The 22,047-nt window shown below is 47.3% G+C and overlaps 2 protein-coding genes across 4 annotated transcripts in view; one reads left to right on the plus strand and one right to left on the minus strand.

Annotated features, from left to right (window-relative positions):
• The window catches only part of Gatb (glutamyl-tRNA amidotransferase subunit B), a 75,913-nt gene extending 72,678 nt beyond the window's left edge, over window positions 1-3,235 (plus strand). For 2 of the 3 annotated variants that reach the window (XM_013348628.1, XM_026786724.1), the window contains one exon: window positions 3,049-3,235. In XM_013348628.1, coding sequence (XP_013204082.1) covers window positions 3,049-3,124 — 76 coding nt within the window. In that variant the 3' untranslated portion in view covers window positions 3,125-3,235. The remainder of the gene's footprint in view (window positions 1-3,048) is intronic. The other variant, XM_026786666.1, reaches the window with a different exon arrangement.
• The window catches only part of Fam160a1 (family with sequence similarity 160 member A1), a 78,513-nt gene that overhangs the window by 2,307 nt on the left and 54,159 nt on the right, over window positions 1-22,047 (minus strand). Inside the window, exons 6-10 of the mRNA XM_013348640.2 lie at window positions 20,795-20,874; window positions 13,950-14,140; window positions 10,206-11,435; window positions 3,804-3,982; window positions 3,337-3,475 (exon numbers count right to left, since the gene is read on the minus strand). Coding sequence (XP_013204094.1) covers window positions 3,337-3,475; window positions 3,804-3,982; window positions 10,206-11,435; window positions 13,950-14,140; window positions 20,795-20,874 — 1,819 coding nt within the window. The remainder of the gene's footprint in view (window positions 1-3,336; window positions 3,476-3,803; window positions 3,983-10,205; window positions 11,436-13,949; window positions 14,141-20,794; window positions 20,875-22,047) is intronic.

The following is a 22,047-nucleotide window of genomic DNA, read 5'->3' on the forward strand; positions in this document are numbered from 1 at the left end:
CTAGAATGGGCTAACATCTAGTGAGCTCAGTTAAAGGTTCTGAATGTAAGGCAGAGCCCAGCACTATTGTTGTGTAATTTTAAAGTATTTGAATAACCCTTCCTTCCTTCCTTCCTTCCTTCCTTCCTTCCTTCCTTCCTTCCTTCCCTTTTCCCTGCTTCCTTCCTTCCTTCCCTCCCTCTCTCCTTCCTTCCTTTTTAAACCTGAAACAGTAGCTAAACCTCCATAGCCAGGGATTTGGTCTGTGTAGCCAGCACAGGGAGTTCTCTGTGCTGTGTTCTCTTTACTGCTGCTGTTGGGAACATCCATGAGGAGCCTGGTTTCCTGAGGGGACACCAGGAAGGGAAAGGAATGCGGAAGCTGAACAGTGGAACCGCTCTGGCTGCTGTGTTATAAAAGGGCCCAACTGTGTGCACACACCCAAAGGGAGAGGCAGGGAGAAGAAGTGCAGATCAACATCAGGACCAGGGCTGGGCTCTGAAATGGTGTCTGAGATCTGAAAAGCTGCTATGGAAGGTGTTCGAGGCTGACTCAGAGGAGGGAAAATGCTGTCCGTTCATCCGGCAGCAGGACTGGGCAGAGGGCACAGCACGCAGAGCTAGAGACCCAAATATGATTCTCACTGTAAACTTGTCCTGTGAGAACAAGACCCATGTGTGGCAATTATATCACAATGACATCAGAAGCCAGCTCTCTGCTCTTGGTAAAGGGAAGCTATCTGTGATTTGGATTTCTGTTGTGGTGGAGAGGGTGACCTGACTAACCTAAGAGCCGTTAGAAAGTAAATATGAGCCGCTCTGCTGACTGCTTTTATGTCGCCTTGGAATAGGGAACCTCGACTGAGAAAATGCCCTACCCTGTTTGCCCGTGATGCATTCTCTCAATTGATGCTTGATGTGGGAGGGCCCAGTTCACTGTGGAGAGGGCCATCCCTGGGCTGGTGGTCCTGAGTGTAAGCCATGAGGAGCAAGGCAGTAAGCAGCAGCCCTCCATGGCATCTGCATCACTTCTTACCTCCAGCTCCCTGCCCTGGCTTCCTTTGAAGATGGACTGTGATCTGGAAGTGTGATTGGAATAAACTCTTTCTGCCCCAGATTGCTTTTGGTCGTGGTGTTTCATCACAGCAACAGAAGGCAAACTAAGACAAACCCAATTCAAAGAGGAAAGTTTTCTTCTCAAGAGAAGCCTCCTACAAATCAATCCCCCGATTGTTGGGATCTTAAAAACATTGATGCCCGCTAACCAATGTGATGACCTTCTATGGTAAGAAGTTTATGGGCACATACTCCCTAACCACAGCTGCCAATCAAGGTGATCCAGGACCAAGCCCTGGTTCAACTGACATCAGCCCTGCCCACTCCACACATGCTAGCTGCAGTTCATTGTAGTGTCTCCTGTAGATACGTGTGTGTGTGTGTGTGTGTGTGTGTGTGTGTGTGTGTGTTTACATGTACCCCTTGTCTCTGTGAATGAGGCGGGATACTCTCAGATACTTGAGCCTCAGACCTCTTACTGCCATTTCATGTGCCAAGATGAAGCAACTTTAATCCCTGTCCACATCACAGTGCTGTTTAGCAGTAGAATGTGACTGTCTAGGAATGTACCTTACAAACTATACAAGTGAAGATGGACCTGAAGCCAGAAGACGGAGACACTTCTGTCCAGTGAACTGCTAGACCACCATTCCTTACAGCTCTTTCTGAGAACCCAGAGGCTGGCTTTAGCCAACCCAAAGCAGCATAGACCACCATTCCTTACAGCCTTTCCTGAGCACCCAGAGGCTTGCTTTAGTCAACCCAAAGCAGCAGGCTTGGCCTTGAGTGAGCTCTCAGCCTCAGGGATTTGCTATGTCCCCACTATCAGTCCTGGAGCTCCTCGGTCACATATGTTGCTGCCGCTAACTAAGGTGCTGAGTGGTGAGAAACATGCTATCACCCCACTCAACAGGCAGATGTGTGGGGCCGTCTGAGACACCCTGCTGGTGGTGCTCAGGCGCACATGAGTAGGCTGGGTTCAGGGTACATCCACACACCCAGGTCCACATGTACATGCACTCACACACAATCAGAGACAGCCATGATTGAAGCCACTAAGTTCTGGCAGTGACCTGTCAAACACAAGGGCAAACGAGGCTCATTCTCCCACCAGAGGCCTGAATTCCATCCTCCCCCATGCAGACATCCTGCCCTCCCTCAGCCTTGCCTTCCCCTTCCAAAGTCTAACAACCTAAACACTGACCCGTCGCTTTACCAGTGACCTTTTGAAATCTGCTGTCATACCCCAGTAGTTCACCACAAGCAGAGATATTGCTGTGGCCAGAAAGAGATGAACAAACCCTTCCTTTAAGAGTCAAGGGAAGAGCAGGAGATGTTGCTGAGCGGCAGACTGTGTGCTGAATATGCTGGGAGCTGTTGGTTTCATCCAGAGCCCCACCTCTAAAATTAGCTAAACATTAAGACCCAGTGAAGCAAAATGACCAGATCAAACAGCAAACACACAGAGACCCGATCCAGTAGCTGCACAGTTCTGGTTCTTTACAGCTTGTTTTAGTGGTGTAACTTTCCCCCAGAGTTATGTTCCTGCCTCTCACCAAGTCTCCTCATTGCTCACCTGCCCCGTGGAAGCCTGGTTCCAACCTGGACAGCTGTGGTACAGCCAGAGCCATATTGGACATGTGCTCGTCCGTCCTCAACAGGGCCTGTGTCACAGCCCAGAAGACAATGGCCATCAGATTTGTCTAACCAGAACGGAAACAAAGCCAAGCAGCAGCAGTGTTCCCCAGGCCTAGGGGCCAGTGGAGCTATTCTCAGCTCTCCTCCTCCACACCTCCCCGCCACCCACCTTCTCTCTGTCCTGCCATAACCCACCTAACACCTGTCAGGAGTCAGGCTGGGGACAGCGTCCACCTCCTAGAGCCCTAAATCACATTTATTTTTTGGTGTAAGATGCTCTGAAAATACAATAAAGAGAACAGATGGCATCTGCAGGGCAGGAATGGCCAAAAGATGGTTCCAAGGAGTCCACATAATGCCTCTCTGTGCTCCACAGGTCCTGTGATTTACTGGAGTTTAACAACATCTCACACACCAGCGCCTTCCCCAAACCACCTCAACAAGGAAAATGAATGGCCAGCCAGATCCTCGAGGGAGGGTATGGCCAGTGCGAGCCAGGAAGCCCTTCAGATCTGAGAAGTTTGTTCTAAGATGGACACAAATAAAAACATTCTTTGATGCTTGTAGGGCTCAGATGCCAAGCAAGCAACACCGACAAACACAACCCAGAATGTGGGGGAGTGGGAGCAGGCTAGGATGGATAAGGTGGAGAAAGCTGCCTGACCTTTGGCGAATGCTGCAGGGGTCACATCAGACATGTCCACCCGGAAAAGCAGGTACTGCTGGGCTTGGAGGAGGAGCCCTGGGAAGTCTCTCTCCATGGAAGCAAACTGCTCGATCTTGTTTTTCACAGAAGCAAGGACCTGTCAAGAACCACATGCATGATGGTATTGCTCCACAGTGCAATCCCACTCTGTTATCCATGTATCTTTTGGATCCAGCCCTCATTACAAGGATTGTTACAGTATCAGAAGCTTGCTTTCTTGTTTTTAACTGCATGTATGGTCTTGGTAAGATACCCTCAAAACATCAAACTAAATGAAGCTTTGCAGTTTGTCTAGAATAACCAACACAATCAGCTTAATAGGACAGGGAAGGAAAGCAAATTAATTGGGATGTGGGAATTATGAAAACTAACAAAATCATGAGTGTAAAGAAAAGAGAAAAGGCGCAGGTGTGTCTATAGCATACCTGGTAGAGAGAGCGGACGCTAGGCTGGAAGACCATGTTGGTGTTGAGGAGGAAGGAGCGCAGGAGTGGCTGCGGGTAGCTGGCCAGCTGGGTGATGATGCCAATCAGCAGCAAGTTGACATGCAGAGAGTTCTCCAGCATATTCTCCAGCTTCGACAGGACCACACTGATGAATGGACCTGCAGAGAGGACACAGTGTCAGGGTTGGCTGGGGATGTGGGACAAGTCTTAAAGCCGCAGAATCAATGGGGCCACATTCACAAACCACCAACACAGAAGACACCCATCTGCTTCTCCCTGTGAATGACAGCTGACATCCTGACTCTACAGCCACCTTAATACTTTGAAAGCATAAAAAAAACTTTAAAATGCTCAGACAACAAATAATATTTAAAGATTAAAAATGCCTTTCTACGCTGGCTTTTTGTTCCGTTAATGTTCTGAAATTCACTATCTCTGGGTGCCGTGGACCGCATGCAGATGTAAGAGACCACTGAAAGTGTTGTAGCCACAAGTCTCCGTGTTAGTGGAGAATACCAAACAGTGTTTACCAAATATCAAAGTGTGACCTGGGACTGTCTACCCTATCCACACACCTGAGAGAGACTGTGCTTCGGTGTCAGAGCACGGAAGAGTGGGAAGGGGAGACGGTAGTGAGTGCAGAGGCCCTGGGTGGAGGCCTGACTATTCTGACAACCCAATATCTGCATTTCCTATTTCAGACCAGAGAGAGAGAAGGGATCTGTCTCAGGAAATGTGGTCCTGGTGTAACACAGAGGGCTCAAAGTCAGAGCCTTAGGATTACAAAAGCAGTTCATAAAATATATCTATTAGCAAACGGAAGCTGTTTTTGCCTCACGTTGATAGCAAGTTAATGTGGTTTATGTTTTGCTTTACTGAGGGCAAGAAAAACATAATAAATCTGAAATTAATAAAATTACTTGAAGATGTGTTAAATTTTTACCATAAATGTGTTCCATTAAGCAAGATCGATGAGATCTTCTGTATTTCCCCCAGTGGAGCTGTTGATGATGCCACTAAGCCCAGGCATATTTATAAGACGCACACATAACCCTTGATAGATAAACATGCCTTATGAAGACTTCACCAACATTAGTGCATCTAACACAAACACACTTCCAGATGCTTCATGCAGAAGTCTGCCAGCAGCTAGGGGCAAAATCCCATATAAGGACTCAGGTTCTCTGGGAAGTGAGAGCAGACAGCTCAGTGCTGACAGCAGTGAGCCATGGGACAAGGCAGTGACCCTGCGTCAGGGTCTGTAAGAGGCCCTGGGAGGGGCCATCCCTTCACGTGCCACACCGTCCCTGGGAAGGGTTAGCAGAACTCTTCACCACTTTCTGTGCTGAGTGGGTGATGAACCCTAAGGGGAGTGATGAGCCTTGGAGAATCTTGCCAAACAAACATGAGAGGGCTCTACCAAACGTACCCAGAAACCCCACAGACTGGAATCTCAGTTTGAAAGCAACTAAAGATTGTCCCTTTAAGAACCCCAGAGATGTCGCTAGAGTTCTTGAGTCACCACAGCACACTTCTGTCTTTCTGAATTGCTTTCCTTACCCTTTTCTCCTCTGGACCAGTTTTGTATGTATGTATGTATGTATGTATGTATGTATGTATGTATGTATGTATGTATGTCTGTGTGTCGTACCCTCACTCTATCCCCAGCTGCTGACATCTCTGGTTCCTTATCTGTTTCCTTCCATATGAGAAAGGAAATCTGTTTAATAAAGACACAGATAGATTGAACCTTCAACAAAACATGTTTCTCATGTGACTGTCTTACTTTCACTGACCCCAGAATATTCTTGTCTGCATCAAGCCATCCCACTTACAGACATGAATACTGATGGCCATCAGTGATGAGGGTAGACATGTATAAACCCATCACTACAAGGGGGCCTGAGAGAGCTCAAATCCCATGCACGGTGGAAAATAAGGTTGTGCTATTAGTGTCCCCCTGAGTGACAGTGCATGCAGTCAAGGCCAGCAGACCGCCACTGAGATCCATCAGTGATGCTAACTGTACATCCTTAGGCATGAGCAATAAAATATCTACATTAAACTCTGAATGCTGACCTTATTCTTAGCTGGTTTCTAGCACATCAGAGAAAGCTTAGCAAAAAGCAGTTGCCAGGGGAACCATAAGCATCTGCAAATGAGAAGACTGCAGTACTCTCAGAAAGCCACAGGAAACAGGGGAAGTAGAGAGCAAATACTTTCCCCTCTATCCCTGGGAGGACAGTGAGCTCCTCACCTGCTGGTTTGGATCATGAATGTCCCCCAAAGGCCCATGTATTATAGAGGGCTTGGTCCCCCTCATGGCTATAAGAAGGTGGAACAACATTAGGAAGTGGAGCCTAGTAAAAGGAAATTGGGTCACCAGGGGTCTACCCTTATGGAGGATTCTGGGTACCTGATGTTATTCTTTTCTGCTGCCATGATACCATGAGATGGGAAGCTCCTGGGCCACATACAACATAGCATGCTGTACGGTCTTATCATCAGACCAAAGGCAATGGGGCTGAGTGAATGGACCGAGTCCCCTGAAACAGCGAGCTGAAATAAAGTTGGCGACCTTGGACATTTTATCACAGCCCCACAAAGGTGACGGACAGAACACCCAGAGAACAGCTAAATTTTCAGAAAGACTGGGACCTCACTGCCCTTTCTAGCATTCATGTCTTTCCCTTCAAATGCTCAGTCCTTTGCCCATAGCGAGTCTGTTCTCGCATATCTCAATTCTGAACACAACTTGTCACTGATTCTGTGACTCAGCTCTGTTCACAAATCCAACCTGAGAAACGTCTGAATGTGCATGTGTGTGATGGGTATGTGTGCATGTGGTATGTGCATGTGTGCATATGTATGTGTGTGTGTATGTGCATGGTGGGTGTGTGTATGTGGTGTGTGTGTGGTGTGTGTGTATGTATGTATGTGTGCATATGTGTGTGGTGTGTGTGTATGTGGTGTGTATGTATATATATGTATGTGTGTATGTATGTATGTGGTATGTGTGTGCATATGTGTGTGGTGGGTGTGTGTATGTGGTGTGTGTACATCTGTATGTGGTATGTGTGTGCATATGTGCGTGGTGGGTGTGTGTATGTAGTGTGTACGTGTGTGTGTGCACATGGTGTCTGCATTTACATTTCCACCTCCATATCTCTGCCTTAGGCACAGTTCTTGCACATCCTGTCTGGACTCTAGCAACAATCTTTCTGTCTTAAGAGATTAAAATGACACACATACATCTTTAAAACAGTATAAAGCTGCAAAGTGAAAAACAGGTCACCTACTAGAAGAAACCCTTGTTAGAGACTCTAGTATATTACAGAAATGTTATGTGTATATGATGAAGTGATATTGTTGAAAATATTTATTAAGCACATCCTATACAGACGCCAGAGTTCCATGTACTTTTCCTGTACCTGCTTCACTTGGTAAAATCACCCTAAGTAAGTATGTTAATTATTTATCCCACTTAAAGAAAGACAGAATGCTAAATATACACAACTCGGAAATAAAGGCGTTAGGGTGTTGATTTGTACCATCTGTTTCCAGGGTTGCTAGTCAGCATATCATCTTGATTCCCAGGTATGTGCACACATATATGTATACATGTATATGTACATACATGTATGTGTATATACATGGATGGATGTGTGGCACAGAAGGATGAATACGGTTGTGGAAATGGCTCTAGAAACAGCAGGACACAGCGTAAATTCTAATCAACAACATATTTCCCATGTTCCTCCTGCCACAACTCGTCCCCACCCCACTCTCCACACCACTATTAAGGCCCCTTCGGATCCAGTCAGGCCGCAGTCCAGCTTTAATGCTTTGGCCAGGAGCACAAGGCCCCCCCCTTCATCTCTCTCCCAGCAGGGACCAGTGGCTCCTGGACTTCCTCTCCCGCCTTGCCCTATGAGACCCATACTCTTCACCTCTGTTTACAGCACCAGCTCACTGCCAGCCATTTCCTTCTGGGATGAATGCTCCGAAGGCTTAGAAGCTTTAACAGAAGTTACAGGGCTCAGAAAGCCCATGAGCCTGAGTGCTGGGGGAGAGGAGACTCTGGTACAGCTGGGACCTCCAGGGGTGCGGGTTATATGAGTCACCACCCATGCTGCGATGGGATTTTCAATGGTGCAGCTTCCTCAGTCACCCACTGCTTTTATAAGTAACCCTTCATACATGCTCATGTAAGGAGCCCCAGCAACCCCATTGTTCAATACTCTACTTTGATACATTTGTTTCTTTTGTCTGTCCTTAGTGCCCTGTCTAGGGTAAACAGATATTTGATCTTGTGTCCCCAGGAAAAGTCTTAACAACCCTGCTTCCCTCTCCCACTCACCCCCAGAACCCATGTTCCGTGACAACTGCCTCCCCCTCCGCTGGGCTTCTTCTGATCTGGAACACAATGACTGATACCCACTCCTCACCGAAAACAAAGTTCTTTGCTGGTGCCTTTATGAACAAATGTGTATTCTTTTAATTTTTTTTCTTTAGGTCCAATGCATAGAGCTCACCAAATACTACAGGATCAATAAAATGTGTATTAATGAATAAATGAAATTTAAAAAGTGGAATACTATGATTTTTCTAGAAAGCAAATTCACGTCAACAGAACTAATTTCTGCTGCTGATCCCTGTGGAGAAGGGAAGGTGATCTAACACCTCAGCCCACACTTGGAAGTTTAGAAACAACAGAACTCACACATAAAAAGATGTTTCCTGGCACTGTATACAAGTTACAAAATGAGGAAGGGAAAAGGCAAGACCTTCGTTATAGTGAGCAGTGTGTGCCAAGGACAGGGAAAGACACACACACAAAGGGTGTTGGTGATAAGGTGTTGTTTTCTATGCGTTCACTAAGCTGTATTCCTTCCCCTGATTTATGGACCTCCCAGGGGTGGGGCCACTCCGGCACTCTAAATGGCAGCCTTCTTTCCAGACTTCGTCCTGATGTCCCACACAAAGGTTTCAGGGCACAGTTGGGCTTCTTCCTGCTGAGTATGTCAAGAGGACAGGCAGCTTACTTTGGCCCCTTTCCCTGACTTAGCTCCCCCAACTCTGTCCTCTCCCCATCAACTGGGAAACCCAAGATGATCTAATCCTTTTAACTTATGATTGACTGACTGGGTGGATTTTAATTAAAACTTTTTCATACTGAAATGTTAGCTAGAAGCTCAAGCCTGATAATTTTGGAATTAAAAGCTTTCTCTCTATTTAAATACATCTTCAGGCATCAGTAAGTAAATGAATAAATATTGGGGGAGAAGAGTAGGGAGCCCCCTTGAAGTCACAGATCTCTGTGACTGGGCTGGAAGGCAATCTATTTTGTATTTGTCTATGGGGATCCTGGAAGGTGGGGACAATTCCTTCCTCCTCAAGATACTCCCCACTCCCCAGGAAGGACAATCCTCTACTGATTCTGAGAGGGTCGCTAGTTAGAATAACAGTAGTGCCCTTCCTACCTCTGTCTGTCCTCACAGGGGCTGTGGGGGCATGTGCTAAGTATTAAAAGTCAGGACACCCAGAATGTGACTCTGAGGCCATTGCCTGTCCCTCTGTGGCGTCACTAGCTTCTTTCAGGACTGCTGGTTCCCACACCGCCCACTCCAACCTTCCTGGGAACACTGAGTCATTATGTTGGGAATTCCCTCTGTGCTACTATGGGTAGAGTCAGACATTTCTGCTTAACAGTTAATAATGTTTTCTATCATGCTTCCTCGGCTGATCCGCTATTCTTAGATCCTCTCCTAGCCTTTGCCTCTAACACAGACCCTCTTGCTGGCAGTGTTCTCCCCGGAACACGTGAATTTGGGAAAGTGGTTAATGCATGTGTGGATCTTATTCTCATGTGTTAAATCTTTCCTTTAGGGCAAAAGCCCAACTAACGGCAATGGCCTTCTCCTCACACAACTGCCATCCCACAAGTGTTTCAAGTATGATGTCACTTCTTGGCCACTGGGGACAGAGCACAGAACAAACATGTCACCATCATGGAGTGTGCCCTCTAATAGCAAGATATATGTTTCTAACAATGAACATACGAGTATGTGCTAAGGAAAAAAAAACAAATTAGATTCAAGGAAGTGTAGCTTTGGATAAAGATTCTTATGTGGTCCAGGCAGACCTATTACTTTATCATGAACATCGGGAGACGTTTATACAGAACACAGCCTAAAGCCTTGACATGCTAAACAAACAAATCCATCCCAATAGGAATGGTCAAACAAGACTTCCCCGCCACTCCCTGCAAAGATACTTCACTCCTGCAGTACAGACAGACAGACACACCTTACCCTCACCATCCTCACTTTCTTCTGCCACAGCACAAGCTGAAACCACAAAGCAACTTAAGGCTGTCACCTGTGAATGGGGCGCTTTGAGTCCTCACGGGATGGCGACTGGGCAAGGCCGTGTCCTCTCTGATGCCAAATGGGGAAGGCACAGTCTCCACAGCAGGACTTGCTGCCATGAGGGAGTCAAAGTCGTCCTCTTCCTCTTCTCTGCCTTCCTCTCTCCTCTCGTCCTGGTTTGTAAGGATCAGGGGGTCAGACATGGCGATGGTCTGGCCCATCAAGCCCTCGGGGCCAGAATCCAGTTCTTGGATGATCTTGTCGTACTGTGCAATGAGATCACTCTCTGTGTTGGCGTCCCGCAGGTCTGACTGGACTTCTGCCTCAGATGCGGGGACTATCGATTCCGAGTTTGAGTCCAAGGCATCACTGTCTGTGTTGGTGGCCGGCAGGTCTGAATGGACTTCTGCCTCAGATGCAGGGACTATCGATTCCGAGATTGAGTCCAAGCCTACATCAGCGTCATGCTCTTGCGTGGCTTCAGAAAACACACTCTGACATAGGTCTGAACTCTCCAGGCTGGGTTGTGGCTCTGCCTCAGGATCGGGGCTAAAGAGAGGTCCATTGCTCACGGGGGGACTCTGGTCCTCTTTGGGCTGGGCCTTGGGCTGGGCCTCGGGCTGGGCCTCGGCTGGTGGGTCGGCCGTGACCCCCTGTGGCTCGCTGGTGTCCTCGGAGTCCTTCTCTGCACACAGCCTATACACCATCACATCATCCTGGAAGTCTGACTCTTCAATGTAGGACCCTTTGAAGAGGAGGATGGCGTTCTTCTTCATCTCTTGGATGTGTTTGGGGGGCTCCATGGGTGCTGGTGGGGCTGGAGTCTCCACCTCGTCATAAGGCCCAGGAGACCCCACGTCTGCCCCAGACGAGATACCGGTGTCGTAGCTGTCGTCCCATTCCAGCTCCGACTGGTTCTTGTCCTTCACCTGCCCTGCTGTCCTGGTGTGCTGCTGAGGGAGTCTGGCCTCTGGGTGGGCTGAGCCTTCTCGGCTCTCCTCTGGCAGACTCTGCAGAAAGGTCTCAGGGTCAGGTGAATCCCCATCATAGAGGGCTGACCACACCCTGCAGTCCCTCATACAGTGGAGGATGTTGGTGTGGGCCTCCCACAGGTACTGCAGGTAGCTGATGTCCAGGGTCTTCCCATACTCCACAATGCAGGCTGCTGGGGCAGGAGGGGAAAGTAGGGTGGTTGGAGAAGGTGGGCAGGGTGCTTCTGGCAGCAACTGTTCCTCGGGTCCTGTGTAGGATCAAACAGCCATCAGGAAGGGAGGTGGGGATGAGTTGGGGACTTGGTACCAATTTAAGTCTAGCATTGACTGGTTCAATTATTTCTGGTAATAGAAACTGAATTAAGAGGGAGAGACAGTGACAGGCACTCCACTCTCCCAGAAGACATGAAACCAAAATGGCCAGGTGCAGGCTGCAGCCAACAGAAAACAGTTAGGTCATCCTGTGAGGTAACTAGACAGCCTGAGAGGCCCATGCGGATGACCCCTCCCTCATGGTGAGCTTGGATCCCATCTCCCGTTTCCTGACAACACTAGAGAGGTAGGTACCAGCTTGTTCACTCCTCAGGTCTCCTGGTCAAAAATTCAAGTGCCTCTGATCCCGTGGAGACATAAAATTCTGATCTGTTCCAGACATCAGAGCTTTACATACTACTGTTTCCTCCCTTAAGAGTTAACCTAGCTGGGCCTGTCCATCACCTGGTCTAGAGTCCGTGCCGCAGGAAAGCTGATTCACCTGAAGATGTGCTAAGAGGGTGGGGAGAATAGTTATTCTCTAAAAGAGATAATGCGCTCACCCCTCCCCAAAGCCCCTCCCTCCTGGGCCTCTGCTATGGGGCCTACCAGCTTTTCTGAATTACTCAGAACTATTCCTTCTTTTCTATTTTTCTTTTGGATACTGGCCAAGAACCTAGGCCCACTTTCCCTGGCTCTCTAGGCTCCCTCTCTCTTCCTCTACAGACCCCACCTCCAGCCACCCCTGTGCCAGCCACTGCCTGTCCTCATCTGCTGCAGAATCGGACCCTAACGTGGAAGGCACAAGGTTTGGCCTCTCTCTTCCTCCTCCCAGCATCTGCCAAGACTCACAGCTTGCCTGTCCTGGTGCTTCTCTCTCAAATGCTAATAAAATTGTCTTTGAGTTCCCTTTGATCCATTTCTAAATTCATGTATTGACAAAACTAGGAACTTGAAAGGAGGGAATCCTGACTTCCCTGGTGACAATGTCAGACATCAGAGAAACAGGAGCTGATGAGGGCCCCTTTTGTGGACCAGGGGATGACAGGTGCCTGCCACAGGGTACGATAATTTTAAAGTGTTCTGATTTTGATAACAGAGTGAAAGGCTGATGGCTTGTGAGTTTGAGAACCAGATTTTCTGGGAGGAAAATCCTAGGTTTCTAGGAAAGGCAGTGAACCCGCTGCACCTCATTGGCAACAATCAGGATGCTGGCGCATACCCGACGGTCTCCTGAAGCCAAATGACAGCCAATCACAACAGTCATTTCAACCTGAGGCCTCGTATGTTTAAAAGCAGCTGACTTCACGCTACAAGTTCCAACATCAGCCCGGAAATAGTTGTGAAAACACCTGCATTTACATTTGTGACTTCCCCACAAACAGAATGTCTAGAAAAGACTCTGACATGGAGGGAAATATGCCGTGCACCATGCCTTAAACACCTAGATACTGTAAGTGCTTTCACTGGCATGGACGCCAATGATCCTATATGATGGATAGTGTTCTCCACTTGATGTGGCAGAGCCACGGACCCTCTCCACATCCTGGTGCCACATCTTTGTGAGCCCTGTGCCCTCGTAATGGAATCTCTACCAGAATGGATCAGGCTTGAGTCTTTACGAGTGTGTATGCAGTGCCGTGAAACAGACAGGCACCTCTCTGCCCACCGTTCTACTGCCAGAAGGTTAGTGTTGCTTCCCTGATAGGCTTTAAATAGAAAGACATCAAGATACTCCTAGAAATATTCCCTGAGCAGTGGCTATGTGCCAGGCAAGCCTCCTACGAACTCTGTGTGCCTGAACTCAACCCTGGGAGCTGCAGTCTTTGTGGGGAGGTTTGGGATGATTGCGAAATTTTCCCTAAAAGGTGGGAAAGCCAAGCTCAGAATCCTAGCTGTTACCTCTGCGCAGGAACTCTCCCAGGTGGTATGTAACCTCCCCACTAGGACACGTGTCTGTGGTAACTTCAGAAGCAGGGTATGGAGCAGACATGGAGCACAGGCATCAGAGAAGTTGCCCGTTACATAAGCCGGGACAAGTCAGTCCCTCTCTCTCCCTGAGTCTGTTTCTTCACCGCAAACGACAGCCCTACTTCCTTTGCATCCTTAAACGTGGCTGCCAGAGAAAATGACTTTTTGGAAAGTCATCCTTAATCTGAATTTTGAATTTTGGAAATTAAAAGGCAGGTGTGTCTTGATTGTAGACTCAACCCCTGTAACTCAACCCCTGTAACTCATTTTGCTTCAGAAGACACGCTAAGATATATTTTCACATTTGGACTCAAGGTACTGCTAAAAGGAACATGTGAAATAAAAACCTGTGAAAATGACGAGGTGAAGGCAGGAGCTCTGGTGAACACTGACATGGAATCTATAACTCCGTATGAAGCAGGAAAAGACTCCAGCTACTCCTTGACTCTCCAATTACTTGGCCTACCCAAAGAGACACATCATACCAAGAGAGAGGCATATGGCATCATGTTTGAAGATCATTCCCAACACGTTCCCACCTGCGCCGTCATGCATGCCCTTTGACCAGAGAATATAATCCCTTTCTTGGTTCCCAAGTGTCAGGGTGATGCCGCTGGCACAGCAGACGGGGGTCAAGGCAAGCAGCTTGGCTGCAGACATGGAGTAACAGTCTCTTTCCTTCACAGCCCACCTTTGGCTCAGCATCATGTGATTGCACGGGATCAGATACCTGAAATGACAAAGATCCGGCATTCAGTGTCTCTGCAATGCCGTGAAACCATGACACAAATGACACCATGAAACACAGTTGGAACTAGTCATGAGCAGGGCAGATTCCTCTCCTAGCCTCAGGCCGCTGGGCATAATAGACACTGGTCATTCACTCAAAAGCCTGCCAAGGGCTTCTTCCTTCTGACAAGACTGTCTGACAGAACTCTCCAATACCAACTCATCTCCCTCTTTATCCCTATGCCTTTAAACCCACAGCTACCTCCGTCTGGAATGAGGCTTCCCTCTTCTCTGCTGACAGCTCCTTGTCGTGGAAGCACCATATTCTCTGGGGAAGCTTCCCCGTTCCTTACTCCAAGGGACAGCCCTTCCCTACCTCCATCGTGAGAACGTGCAAGCATTATTAGTTTTGCATCACAAATGTCTCTAATCTACCTCCTCAAATGTGTGCTACCAGAGCAAGGACTGCTTCAACAGTTTGTCTTTTGATTCTTAAAACTCTGACTCATAGCAGGCATCAAGGGAAGGTGGCAAACCCCATCACAGGTTCTGCTCCCTCTCCCTGACAGGAGGGGAGTGGTGCTCAGAGCTCAGTGGGGAGCCCTGGTTCCCCGTGCAAAGGTCGGCTGGCGGCTGAAAGCATCTTAGTGTGCACATGAACTCGGAGAAGATCCGATCATCTGTCAGATGCACCTGAGCATGTGACTAAGCTCTGTGGACAGAAGGGGTGGCTTCAGTAGCTGCCCGTTCTAATGGGGAAACACCACACCAGTCATTTCAGCAAGGATGGACCAAGTGGGTTGAAGGACCTGAAGACGGAGACAATTTTACAGTAGCCTGAGTCTGTTGTATGATGTTTTACTCTTGGCTTTTGGGTGGCCCACCACTCAGCTCCAAAATAAATCACACGCGGAGGCGTGTTCTTAGTTACAAACACCTGGCCTTAGTTTGGCTTGTTTCTTGCCAGCTTTTCTTAACTAATTATCCCAACTCTTTCCTTTCTTTACTTCTGATTTTCTTACTCTGTGGCTGGCTGAGTGGCTGGGTGGCTGGTCTCTGATATCCTCCTTCCCTGTTCTCTCGTTGGTCTTCTTTTCCTTGTTTCTCCTCCTGTTTATCCTCTCTGTCTGTCAGCCCCACCTATCCCTGCTCCTGCCTCGCTATTGGCCGTTCAGCTCTTTATTTAACCACTAGGTGTTTTAGACAGGCAAAGAGTCAGCTTCACAGAGTCAAACAAACACAGCATAAACAAAAGCAACACACTTAAAAATAATATTCCCCGACATAAGCCCCCATCTGAGCAGCCACAACCTTTCAGTAAACCAGAAGGTTTTCGACTTCCACTTCGCTCCTGAGAAAGAGGCAGGACAGAGGAAAACAAGCTGTGACTGAGGGTCCCGCGGAACCCACGGGGTGTGGCGAGGGACCTATAATCATGGACTGGCTCACACATCGCCCGCTGATCCCAATGGAGAACCCTGTTTGTTCTAATGGCCCATCTGCTGCACGGAGCCCGAGTCGAGGAGAGAAACATTCAATCCCAGCGATCCACTCTAAGTGGTCACTTCAAGAGCACTCTCCGAGTCTGAAACACACACTTGCCGCTCTCCCCGAATCAAACCATTTCTTGAGTACTTTAAATTCCTAGTGTAGCTCGGTAAGAGTCTCATCTCTTTCCTCGCTTCCTCCACCCTCATGGGAACACACACTGCTGTTTCTAAGAGCCAGACCTCTGGTGTGGCAGCATCTGCCTTTCCTAAGCCGTTTCTTAAAAGCAACAAGGAGAAAGAGGAGCAGGGTGGGAAGGAAGTACCGGAAAGAAGATGGATTCGTTCATACTCCTTGGAGACCTGTGTCCGAGCCTTACAGGAGGAAGGATGGGTGGTGCAGGTGGAACATACGAACATCCTTTCTCAAAGGGGCTCTGTGAACTGATATGTCTTAGTAATCGGGGTGACAAGAGAGATTCTCCCCCTGTCTGAACATAGCCCAGCTGGAAATCAGAGAGCATCACAGGTAATCCGGCTGCCCCAGCTCCTCAGGGCAATTGAGGATGGGACAACTGGGGGCAGCTGGGTGAGGAGGAGAGCAGGGGAAGGCAGGCACAGACAGCCAGGGGCTGGGACATAAGGGAACTAAGGCAGCACCCAGAAAAAGGGTCAGAGCAGGGGAAGCTACCATAGCAGACACCACGTGATAACAGCAGGAGAAAGACATGTCCGTGAATGTTCATAAGAACTCTCGCTTGACGAGGTAATGGTTGCTGTTTCCCAGAGGGCCAAGGTCTGATATGAAGTGCAAGGATGGATGGGGGCAGGAAAAAGTATCCCACAGCGCTGATGTGAACTCTTCTTCTCCAGGCCGGAAAGGTCTACAGCAATGCAGCTTACAGGGGACTTACTGTATGTGCACTTGGTTCATTAATTATTCATAGATTCAACAGTGTTTTCACAGACTGCATGAACTCAATGCCTGTTTGCAGCTCAGACCAGTCATATTTCATGACTTAAACTAATAAACATGCTTCTGCTCTTTGTTTGAAGTATTTTTTTTAAAAAAAATGGAACAGTGGATCAAAGCTAACACGGCTATTTATCAAATACCACCCAGCGAATACCTCGAAATTCTTTTAGAAGAGTTGACAATGTACAACTTTAAAAAGACCTGTTCTCAGCAGAAGCTGAGAATGTCCTCTTGAATGAATCCAGTGGAGGGAGGTCCCGTTGGGTAAAACAGAGGAGTGGAAATGGGGACAGACACCCCTATGAACAACCCCTCAAGGGTTCCCAGCACTGTTGTTCTGACGAATTTTTAAATTGAGGGTAAGGAGACACAGGTAATCCAGCTGCCCCAGCTCCTCTGGGCAATCGAGGATGGGAAGACTGGGGGACCTTCCATCTTTTTGAGACAATGATTGGGATCAGAATATATGCTAAAAGCTTCTCAAATGATAAACAGCAAGATCATGTGGTTGTTGCTAACAGAAAAATCAAGTAAGCATTTAGTATAGGAATTTTTTATTAAACCACCTTTTGACTATATGGTACATAATCTTGTTTGGAGATTTTATTTAAATTCAGAAGTAATAATTACAGATCTCTGTGTGTGTGTGTTAATTGACTAACTGAAATGCTATGTTTCTCAGGGTGACCTCAAATTTATCTTCCCCCCCAGCTTCCCGAGTCCTGGGATTGCAGGCAGTTCTACACCACTACACGCAGCTCACAGGTTAAGAAATCCTGTCTTTAAATGTTCAGATTATGTCATTTCCCAACATGCCAGGAATGAAAAATGCTGTCTATATTACATTTACACACACGTTTTCATTATTTCCTCAACCCTCTACAACCTTTCACAAAAAAAACAATGACCTAAAGTCTGGAAGACACGGGAGTCTTTTTTACCCTTGAATTAAAGGTAAGTGGAGTGAACGGATGGAGTCAGGGGGAGATAGGATCAAAATACATCATGTACACATACGATATTCTCAATGGACACATATTTAAGACGTAAGCCACTACCCAAAGCAGTCAGTGACTAAGCAGTGGTGACGAAGACACACACTGCTCTACTGCCTATGAGAAGCCAAGACGATGAGCTGAAGCAGGTTCCCATAGACAAAGAATTTCAATGGTGATCAGTGAGCCTCAAAAGAGCCTAACTGCTCACCAAAGTCTGGCCATGTTTCTCCCCCCGCCCCTCCCTGCTCTGGCTACCCAGCTCTGCACTGACCCCCAACTCCTCTGCAAGATTGAAGTGTTCCTGAAATGTACACAGACTATCTTCAACTAAAACTGCTCTTATCTGGACATACCAGGCAATGGGGTTCACAAACCTGATTAAAAACAAAACAAAAATACCCTAATAGGAACATTCAGAAATGTTCAAACCAAGGTATAAGCATTGATTTTCACAGAACTGGGAAGTTCCCGGAGCACAGGGGTCTGTTGAGCCACTACCTGTTAGTACTTCCTGTCTGCTCTTGGACTCCACAGTTGCACACACAGGAAGTGGACAATTTGTCCTGGGTTTTCTGCTCACTGAACTATCCTCTCTCTGGGAATCTCTCATCTCAATTTACCCTTCTGACACTTTGCCAAAGGAGAAACACGGATGGTTAAGAACAGAATACTACTTTGAAGAATCAATATTTAAGAGCACTCCAGTTACAGCAGATAGAGATACGCTGATTTATTTCCATATAATAATGTCTTCAGGAGGTCCACACAGCCTGCGCGGCCGCATGGACTCCCAGGCCTCCCAGCTTATCATGCACAAACAACCGCATAGCAGGCAAAAGTGGAAGTGGAGATTACAATCTATTTTTACATCCTCTCAAAGATTAAATAACTAGACAAATAAGGTTTTTGTTTCCTTGCTTCAGGGACAGATTCTAAATCAGAAAGACATTATTTTTATGAGTTTAACATATATTTTTTAGAAAGTCACCTTCCGTTAGGTGTAGACAAGACCCTGCATTCTTTCAAAATGCTTTCATGGGTGTCTCCACAATGTGTCCTGTCAAAAATCCTAGGAGGCATCATGTTCCAGAAGTGGGGCAAGTAAACCTGCAGGCTCAGGGGGAGGGGGGAGCCAGGGGTCTCCTGCACAGGCCCCTCAGGTTCTCTGTTATTCCAGGAAGTCGAGCTGGGAATGGAGGAGGTGCTTAGAAAAGAGCAATTGTATTACTGTGTTAGCACCACCATCCCTGAGGAAAAAATAGCCAGTCAGAGAACCTAGGGCCAGGTGGTCAAGTTGTCTCTAACCTCAAGCCTGGCATCTCCCCCTTCTTCCATTCAGAACTAGTAACAGCATCATGTCCTGCAGGCACCTTCTGGGACGTCACAGAAATGACTAGACCTGACTTGGACATGTGTACATTCAAACACAAGCTCATTCCTCTCGTCATAAGGTCCAGGTCCGGCTCTCAGATACAACCGTGTGTAACACCATTGCTGAGTACAGATTTGAATACTGTGAGCAGATGTGGTCAGGGCTCCTCTTGTAAAGGTCACCAGCAAGCCAACCTGTCACTCCAGCCTGGCCAGACCTTGGTGACCCACAGTGGGGAAGCGATGGAACCCAGACCTGGCCAGGGACACTGCCATTTCAGGGACACGGCAAACACAGCTGTTTTCCCTGCCATCAACGAAGCAGCATTTAGGAATTTAACATTCAAATGCAATCAAGGCTTTGCCCACCTTGAGTAAGAGCCTGGTTCTGAGCAATAAAGAAAAAAAAAATGCTTTGCCAAGTTGTTCTGCTGGATTTCATTCAGGCCCTGCTAATGCATTCAGTCTGATGGTAGAGACTTGCTGGGGAGCTGAAGTAATCCTTTTAAAACAGACTACCAGCTGTGTCCTTATGATCGGATTTGTTCTCTGCTAATGCCTTAAGATTAGTTACTGATGACCTGATTTAAACCCTAAAAGTTCAAAAACACTGTTTTACTTTAAAATCTTATAAATGATAGTCTCCCATAAAGCAACAATCTGTCAGGCCCTCCAGAGGGTGCCACCTAGTTTTTCAAGACTCAGTTTTAATTCCCCTTTTGTAGGATGCTAAACTCACAACAACCATCTCTCCAGGCAGTGACGGCCCAACTCGGGTGGTACACCGGGCCCCTCCACAGCCCTCCCTCCCTCCCTCTCTCCCTCCCTCCCTCTTTCCTTCCAGCCCACTTAAGAAAAGATGGTAGAACAAATACAGCTCTACCGGAAGTTGATTTCTTTGCAGTTTTGGCCTATCCCTGCCTTACCCATCCGGCTAGAGAGGAGAGGGGCAGGGAATGCTGCTCTAGCAGCGTTTCCTGCAGGGATCTCGGTTCTGTGGCCCCCTTTACACACCCTGCAGCTCGTGTTAGGGTGGGTCTCACTGGAGGAGTACATTACAGGATTTAGGGTTTGGGTTCAGAAAAAAGGAGAAAAAAAAACAATGACCAGTGACTAGCCTGATGCTTCTGGAATACTGCGTTGAGGATTCAGGACAAGCCATATGTTACCAAGGAACACAGTCACTTTCCTGCATGGAAGCAGGGTCCCATGGGCAGGTGGAGAGGGGATAAGGCAGGGCTTGGGGCTGCTGGAGCTAATCACCACACTCAGAGCATCTGAGCAGCACTGCGATGCCCATCCTCCAACAGCAGCATCCTCAGAGCTTCCCCCACGGTACCGGGGTGTGACTTTGCCATTGAGTCCTGAGCCCTGACTATCTGTTCCATGCTCCCAGACTGGACAGTCATGTTGTATGTTACTAAAGAAAAGGCTGAAAACTATATCCAAGTGTTGTATATTTGAAAGAAAGTTGTTTTTTAATAACAAGGGTCCCTTAAGAGCGCAAACAACAAAGAGTAGCCCAGGAGAACAAAGTCCAGCCGTGACCCCAAAGAGTTTTAATACTAGCAAAAATTTTCCAACATTCTTATTATTGTTTCCAGGAACACATTCATAACACAATACAAATGCCCCTACTAAAAACTTTTCATAATAAAACAAAATTAACTCTGGGTGATAACACCAAAAAAATTAAATTGGCTTTCTTAATAATTTTCTTCCTTAGAGGCATGGTCCTTACTTCATTTACATTATCAAAGAGAAACAAAACAGTAACGCTACAGAGGGAATGTCTTTAGCGAGAACAATCGACGGACACTCACCTTAAAACCAGCTGCAACATCACATCTTCACAGTGCAAACCAATGAGAGTTCGGAACAAGGCCAGGGACACCACACAAAGCTGGGGAGCAATGGGCACAGTAAGTCTCAGATGTCAGGCTGATGACTCTGCCCCCCGACAGGTGACACATCAGAACCTCAGGACAAAATGGCCTCTCTACCCCAGCAGTTCCCATAAACTGCACTTCACCACCAGGAAAGATGCATTGAGAATATCAGCTCCCCCAGGGAGGAGCGGGCTAGAAACCAGTGTTCATATTGTGAATCACAGATCCAGATACTACAAATGCGCCCCTTCAACTCCTGACATCTGACACACACCATCTTCCCTGAATCCCCTTCAGACAATTTGTCTTTCTAAGTTGTCTTCAAATATAACACTGGTTATTTACAAAAGAAGGCTCGTAGGAAAGGGCCTAACACCTGACCAGCTCTCTTCAGAGTTTGGAGTTTAGGACTCCATATCTCTCTTGGCGTTGAAGCAAATTTTTCTCTTTGGTTCTATTTCCTATAGTGCTCGGAGTGTGAAAATTTATTTAAGGAGTTCACCCAAAAAAAAATAATTAATTTTTTTTTTTACAAACACATGAATTCTTTCAACCTCTAATTTCTAAAAGGAATGATGAACTACCAAATAGGTGAGCCGGGCAATGGTGGCGCACGCCTTTAATCCCAGCACTCGGGAGGCAGAGGCAGGTGGATCTCTGTGAGTTCGAGGCCAGCCTGGTCTACAAGAGCTAGTTCCAGGACAGGCTCCCAAGCCACAGAGAAACCCTGTCTCTAAAAACAAAAACAAAAAACCAAATAGGGGAGACACTCAATTATAAAAATCACTGCAGCTTCTGTGTCCCAAGCTGTTATCAATCTCCAAGGCCATTTAAGTAATTGAGACTCCTATTCTTTGTAGAGGAAAGTAAATGCTAGTTTGTCTTCTAGGCAGAGTGAACTTAAAGCCAACAAAAGATGTGTAAAGAAATAGCTGTATGTGACTGGCTGCAAACACCCCCTTTGCTCAGGATGGTGAAAGACCTGTAGTTAGTCAGAAGCAACACAGTCCGTTCCCTTCCAAGTCAAGGCACGTGCTACACCCTTAACTAGAACGCCTTTTCCTGCCTCCTCTGAGATTTAGCCTGGCATCACCTCTCCCTGGGAAACCTTTCTGTTCTCCCTCACGATACAGCACCCGACTCTTCCTTTTCTCAAATAGGTATCCTGCTTATCTATTGCCATAGTA

This window comes from Microtus ochrogaster, chromosome 1 (assembly GCF_000317375.1).
Source record: "Microtus ochrogaster isolate Prairie Vole_2 chromosome 1, MicOch1.0, whole genome shotgun sequence".
Classification (NCBI taxonomy): Eukaryota; Metazoa; Chordata; class Mammalia; order Rodentia; family Cricetidae; genus Microtus; species Microtus ochrogaster.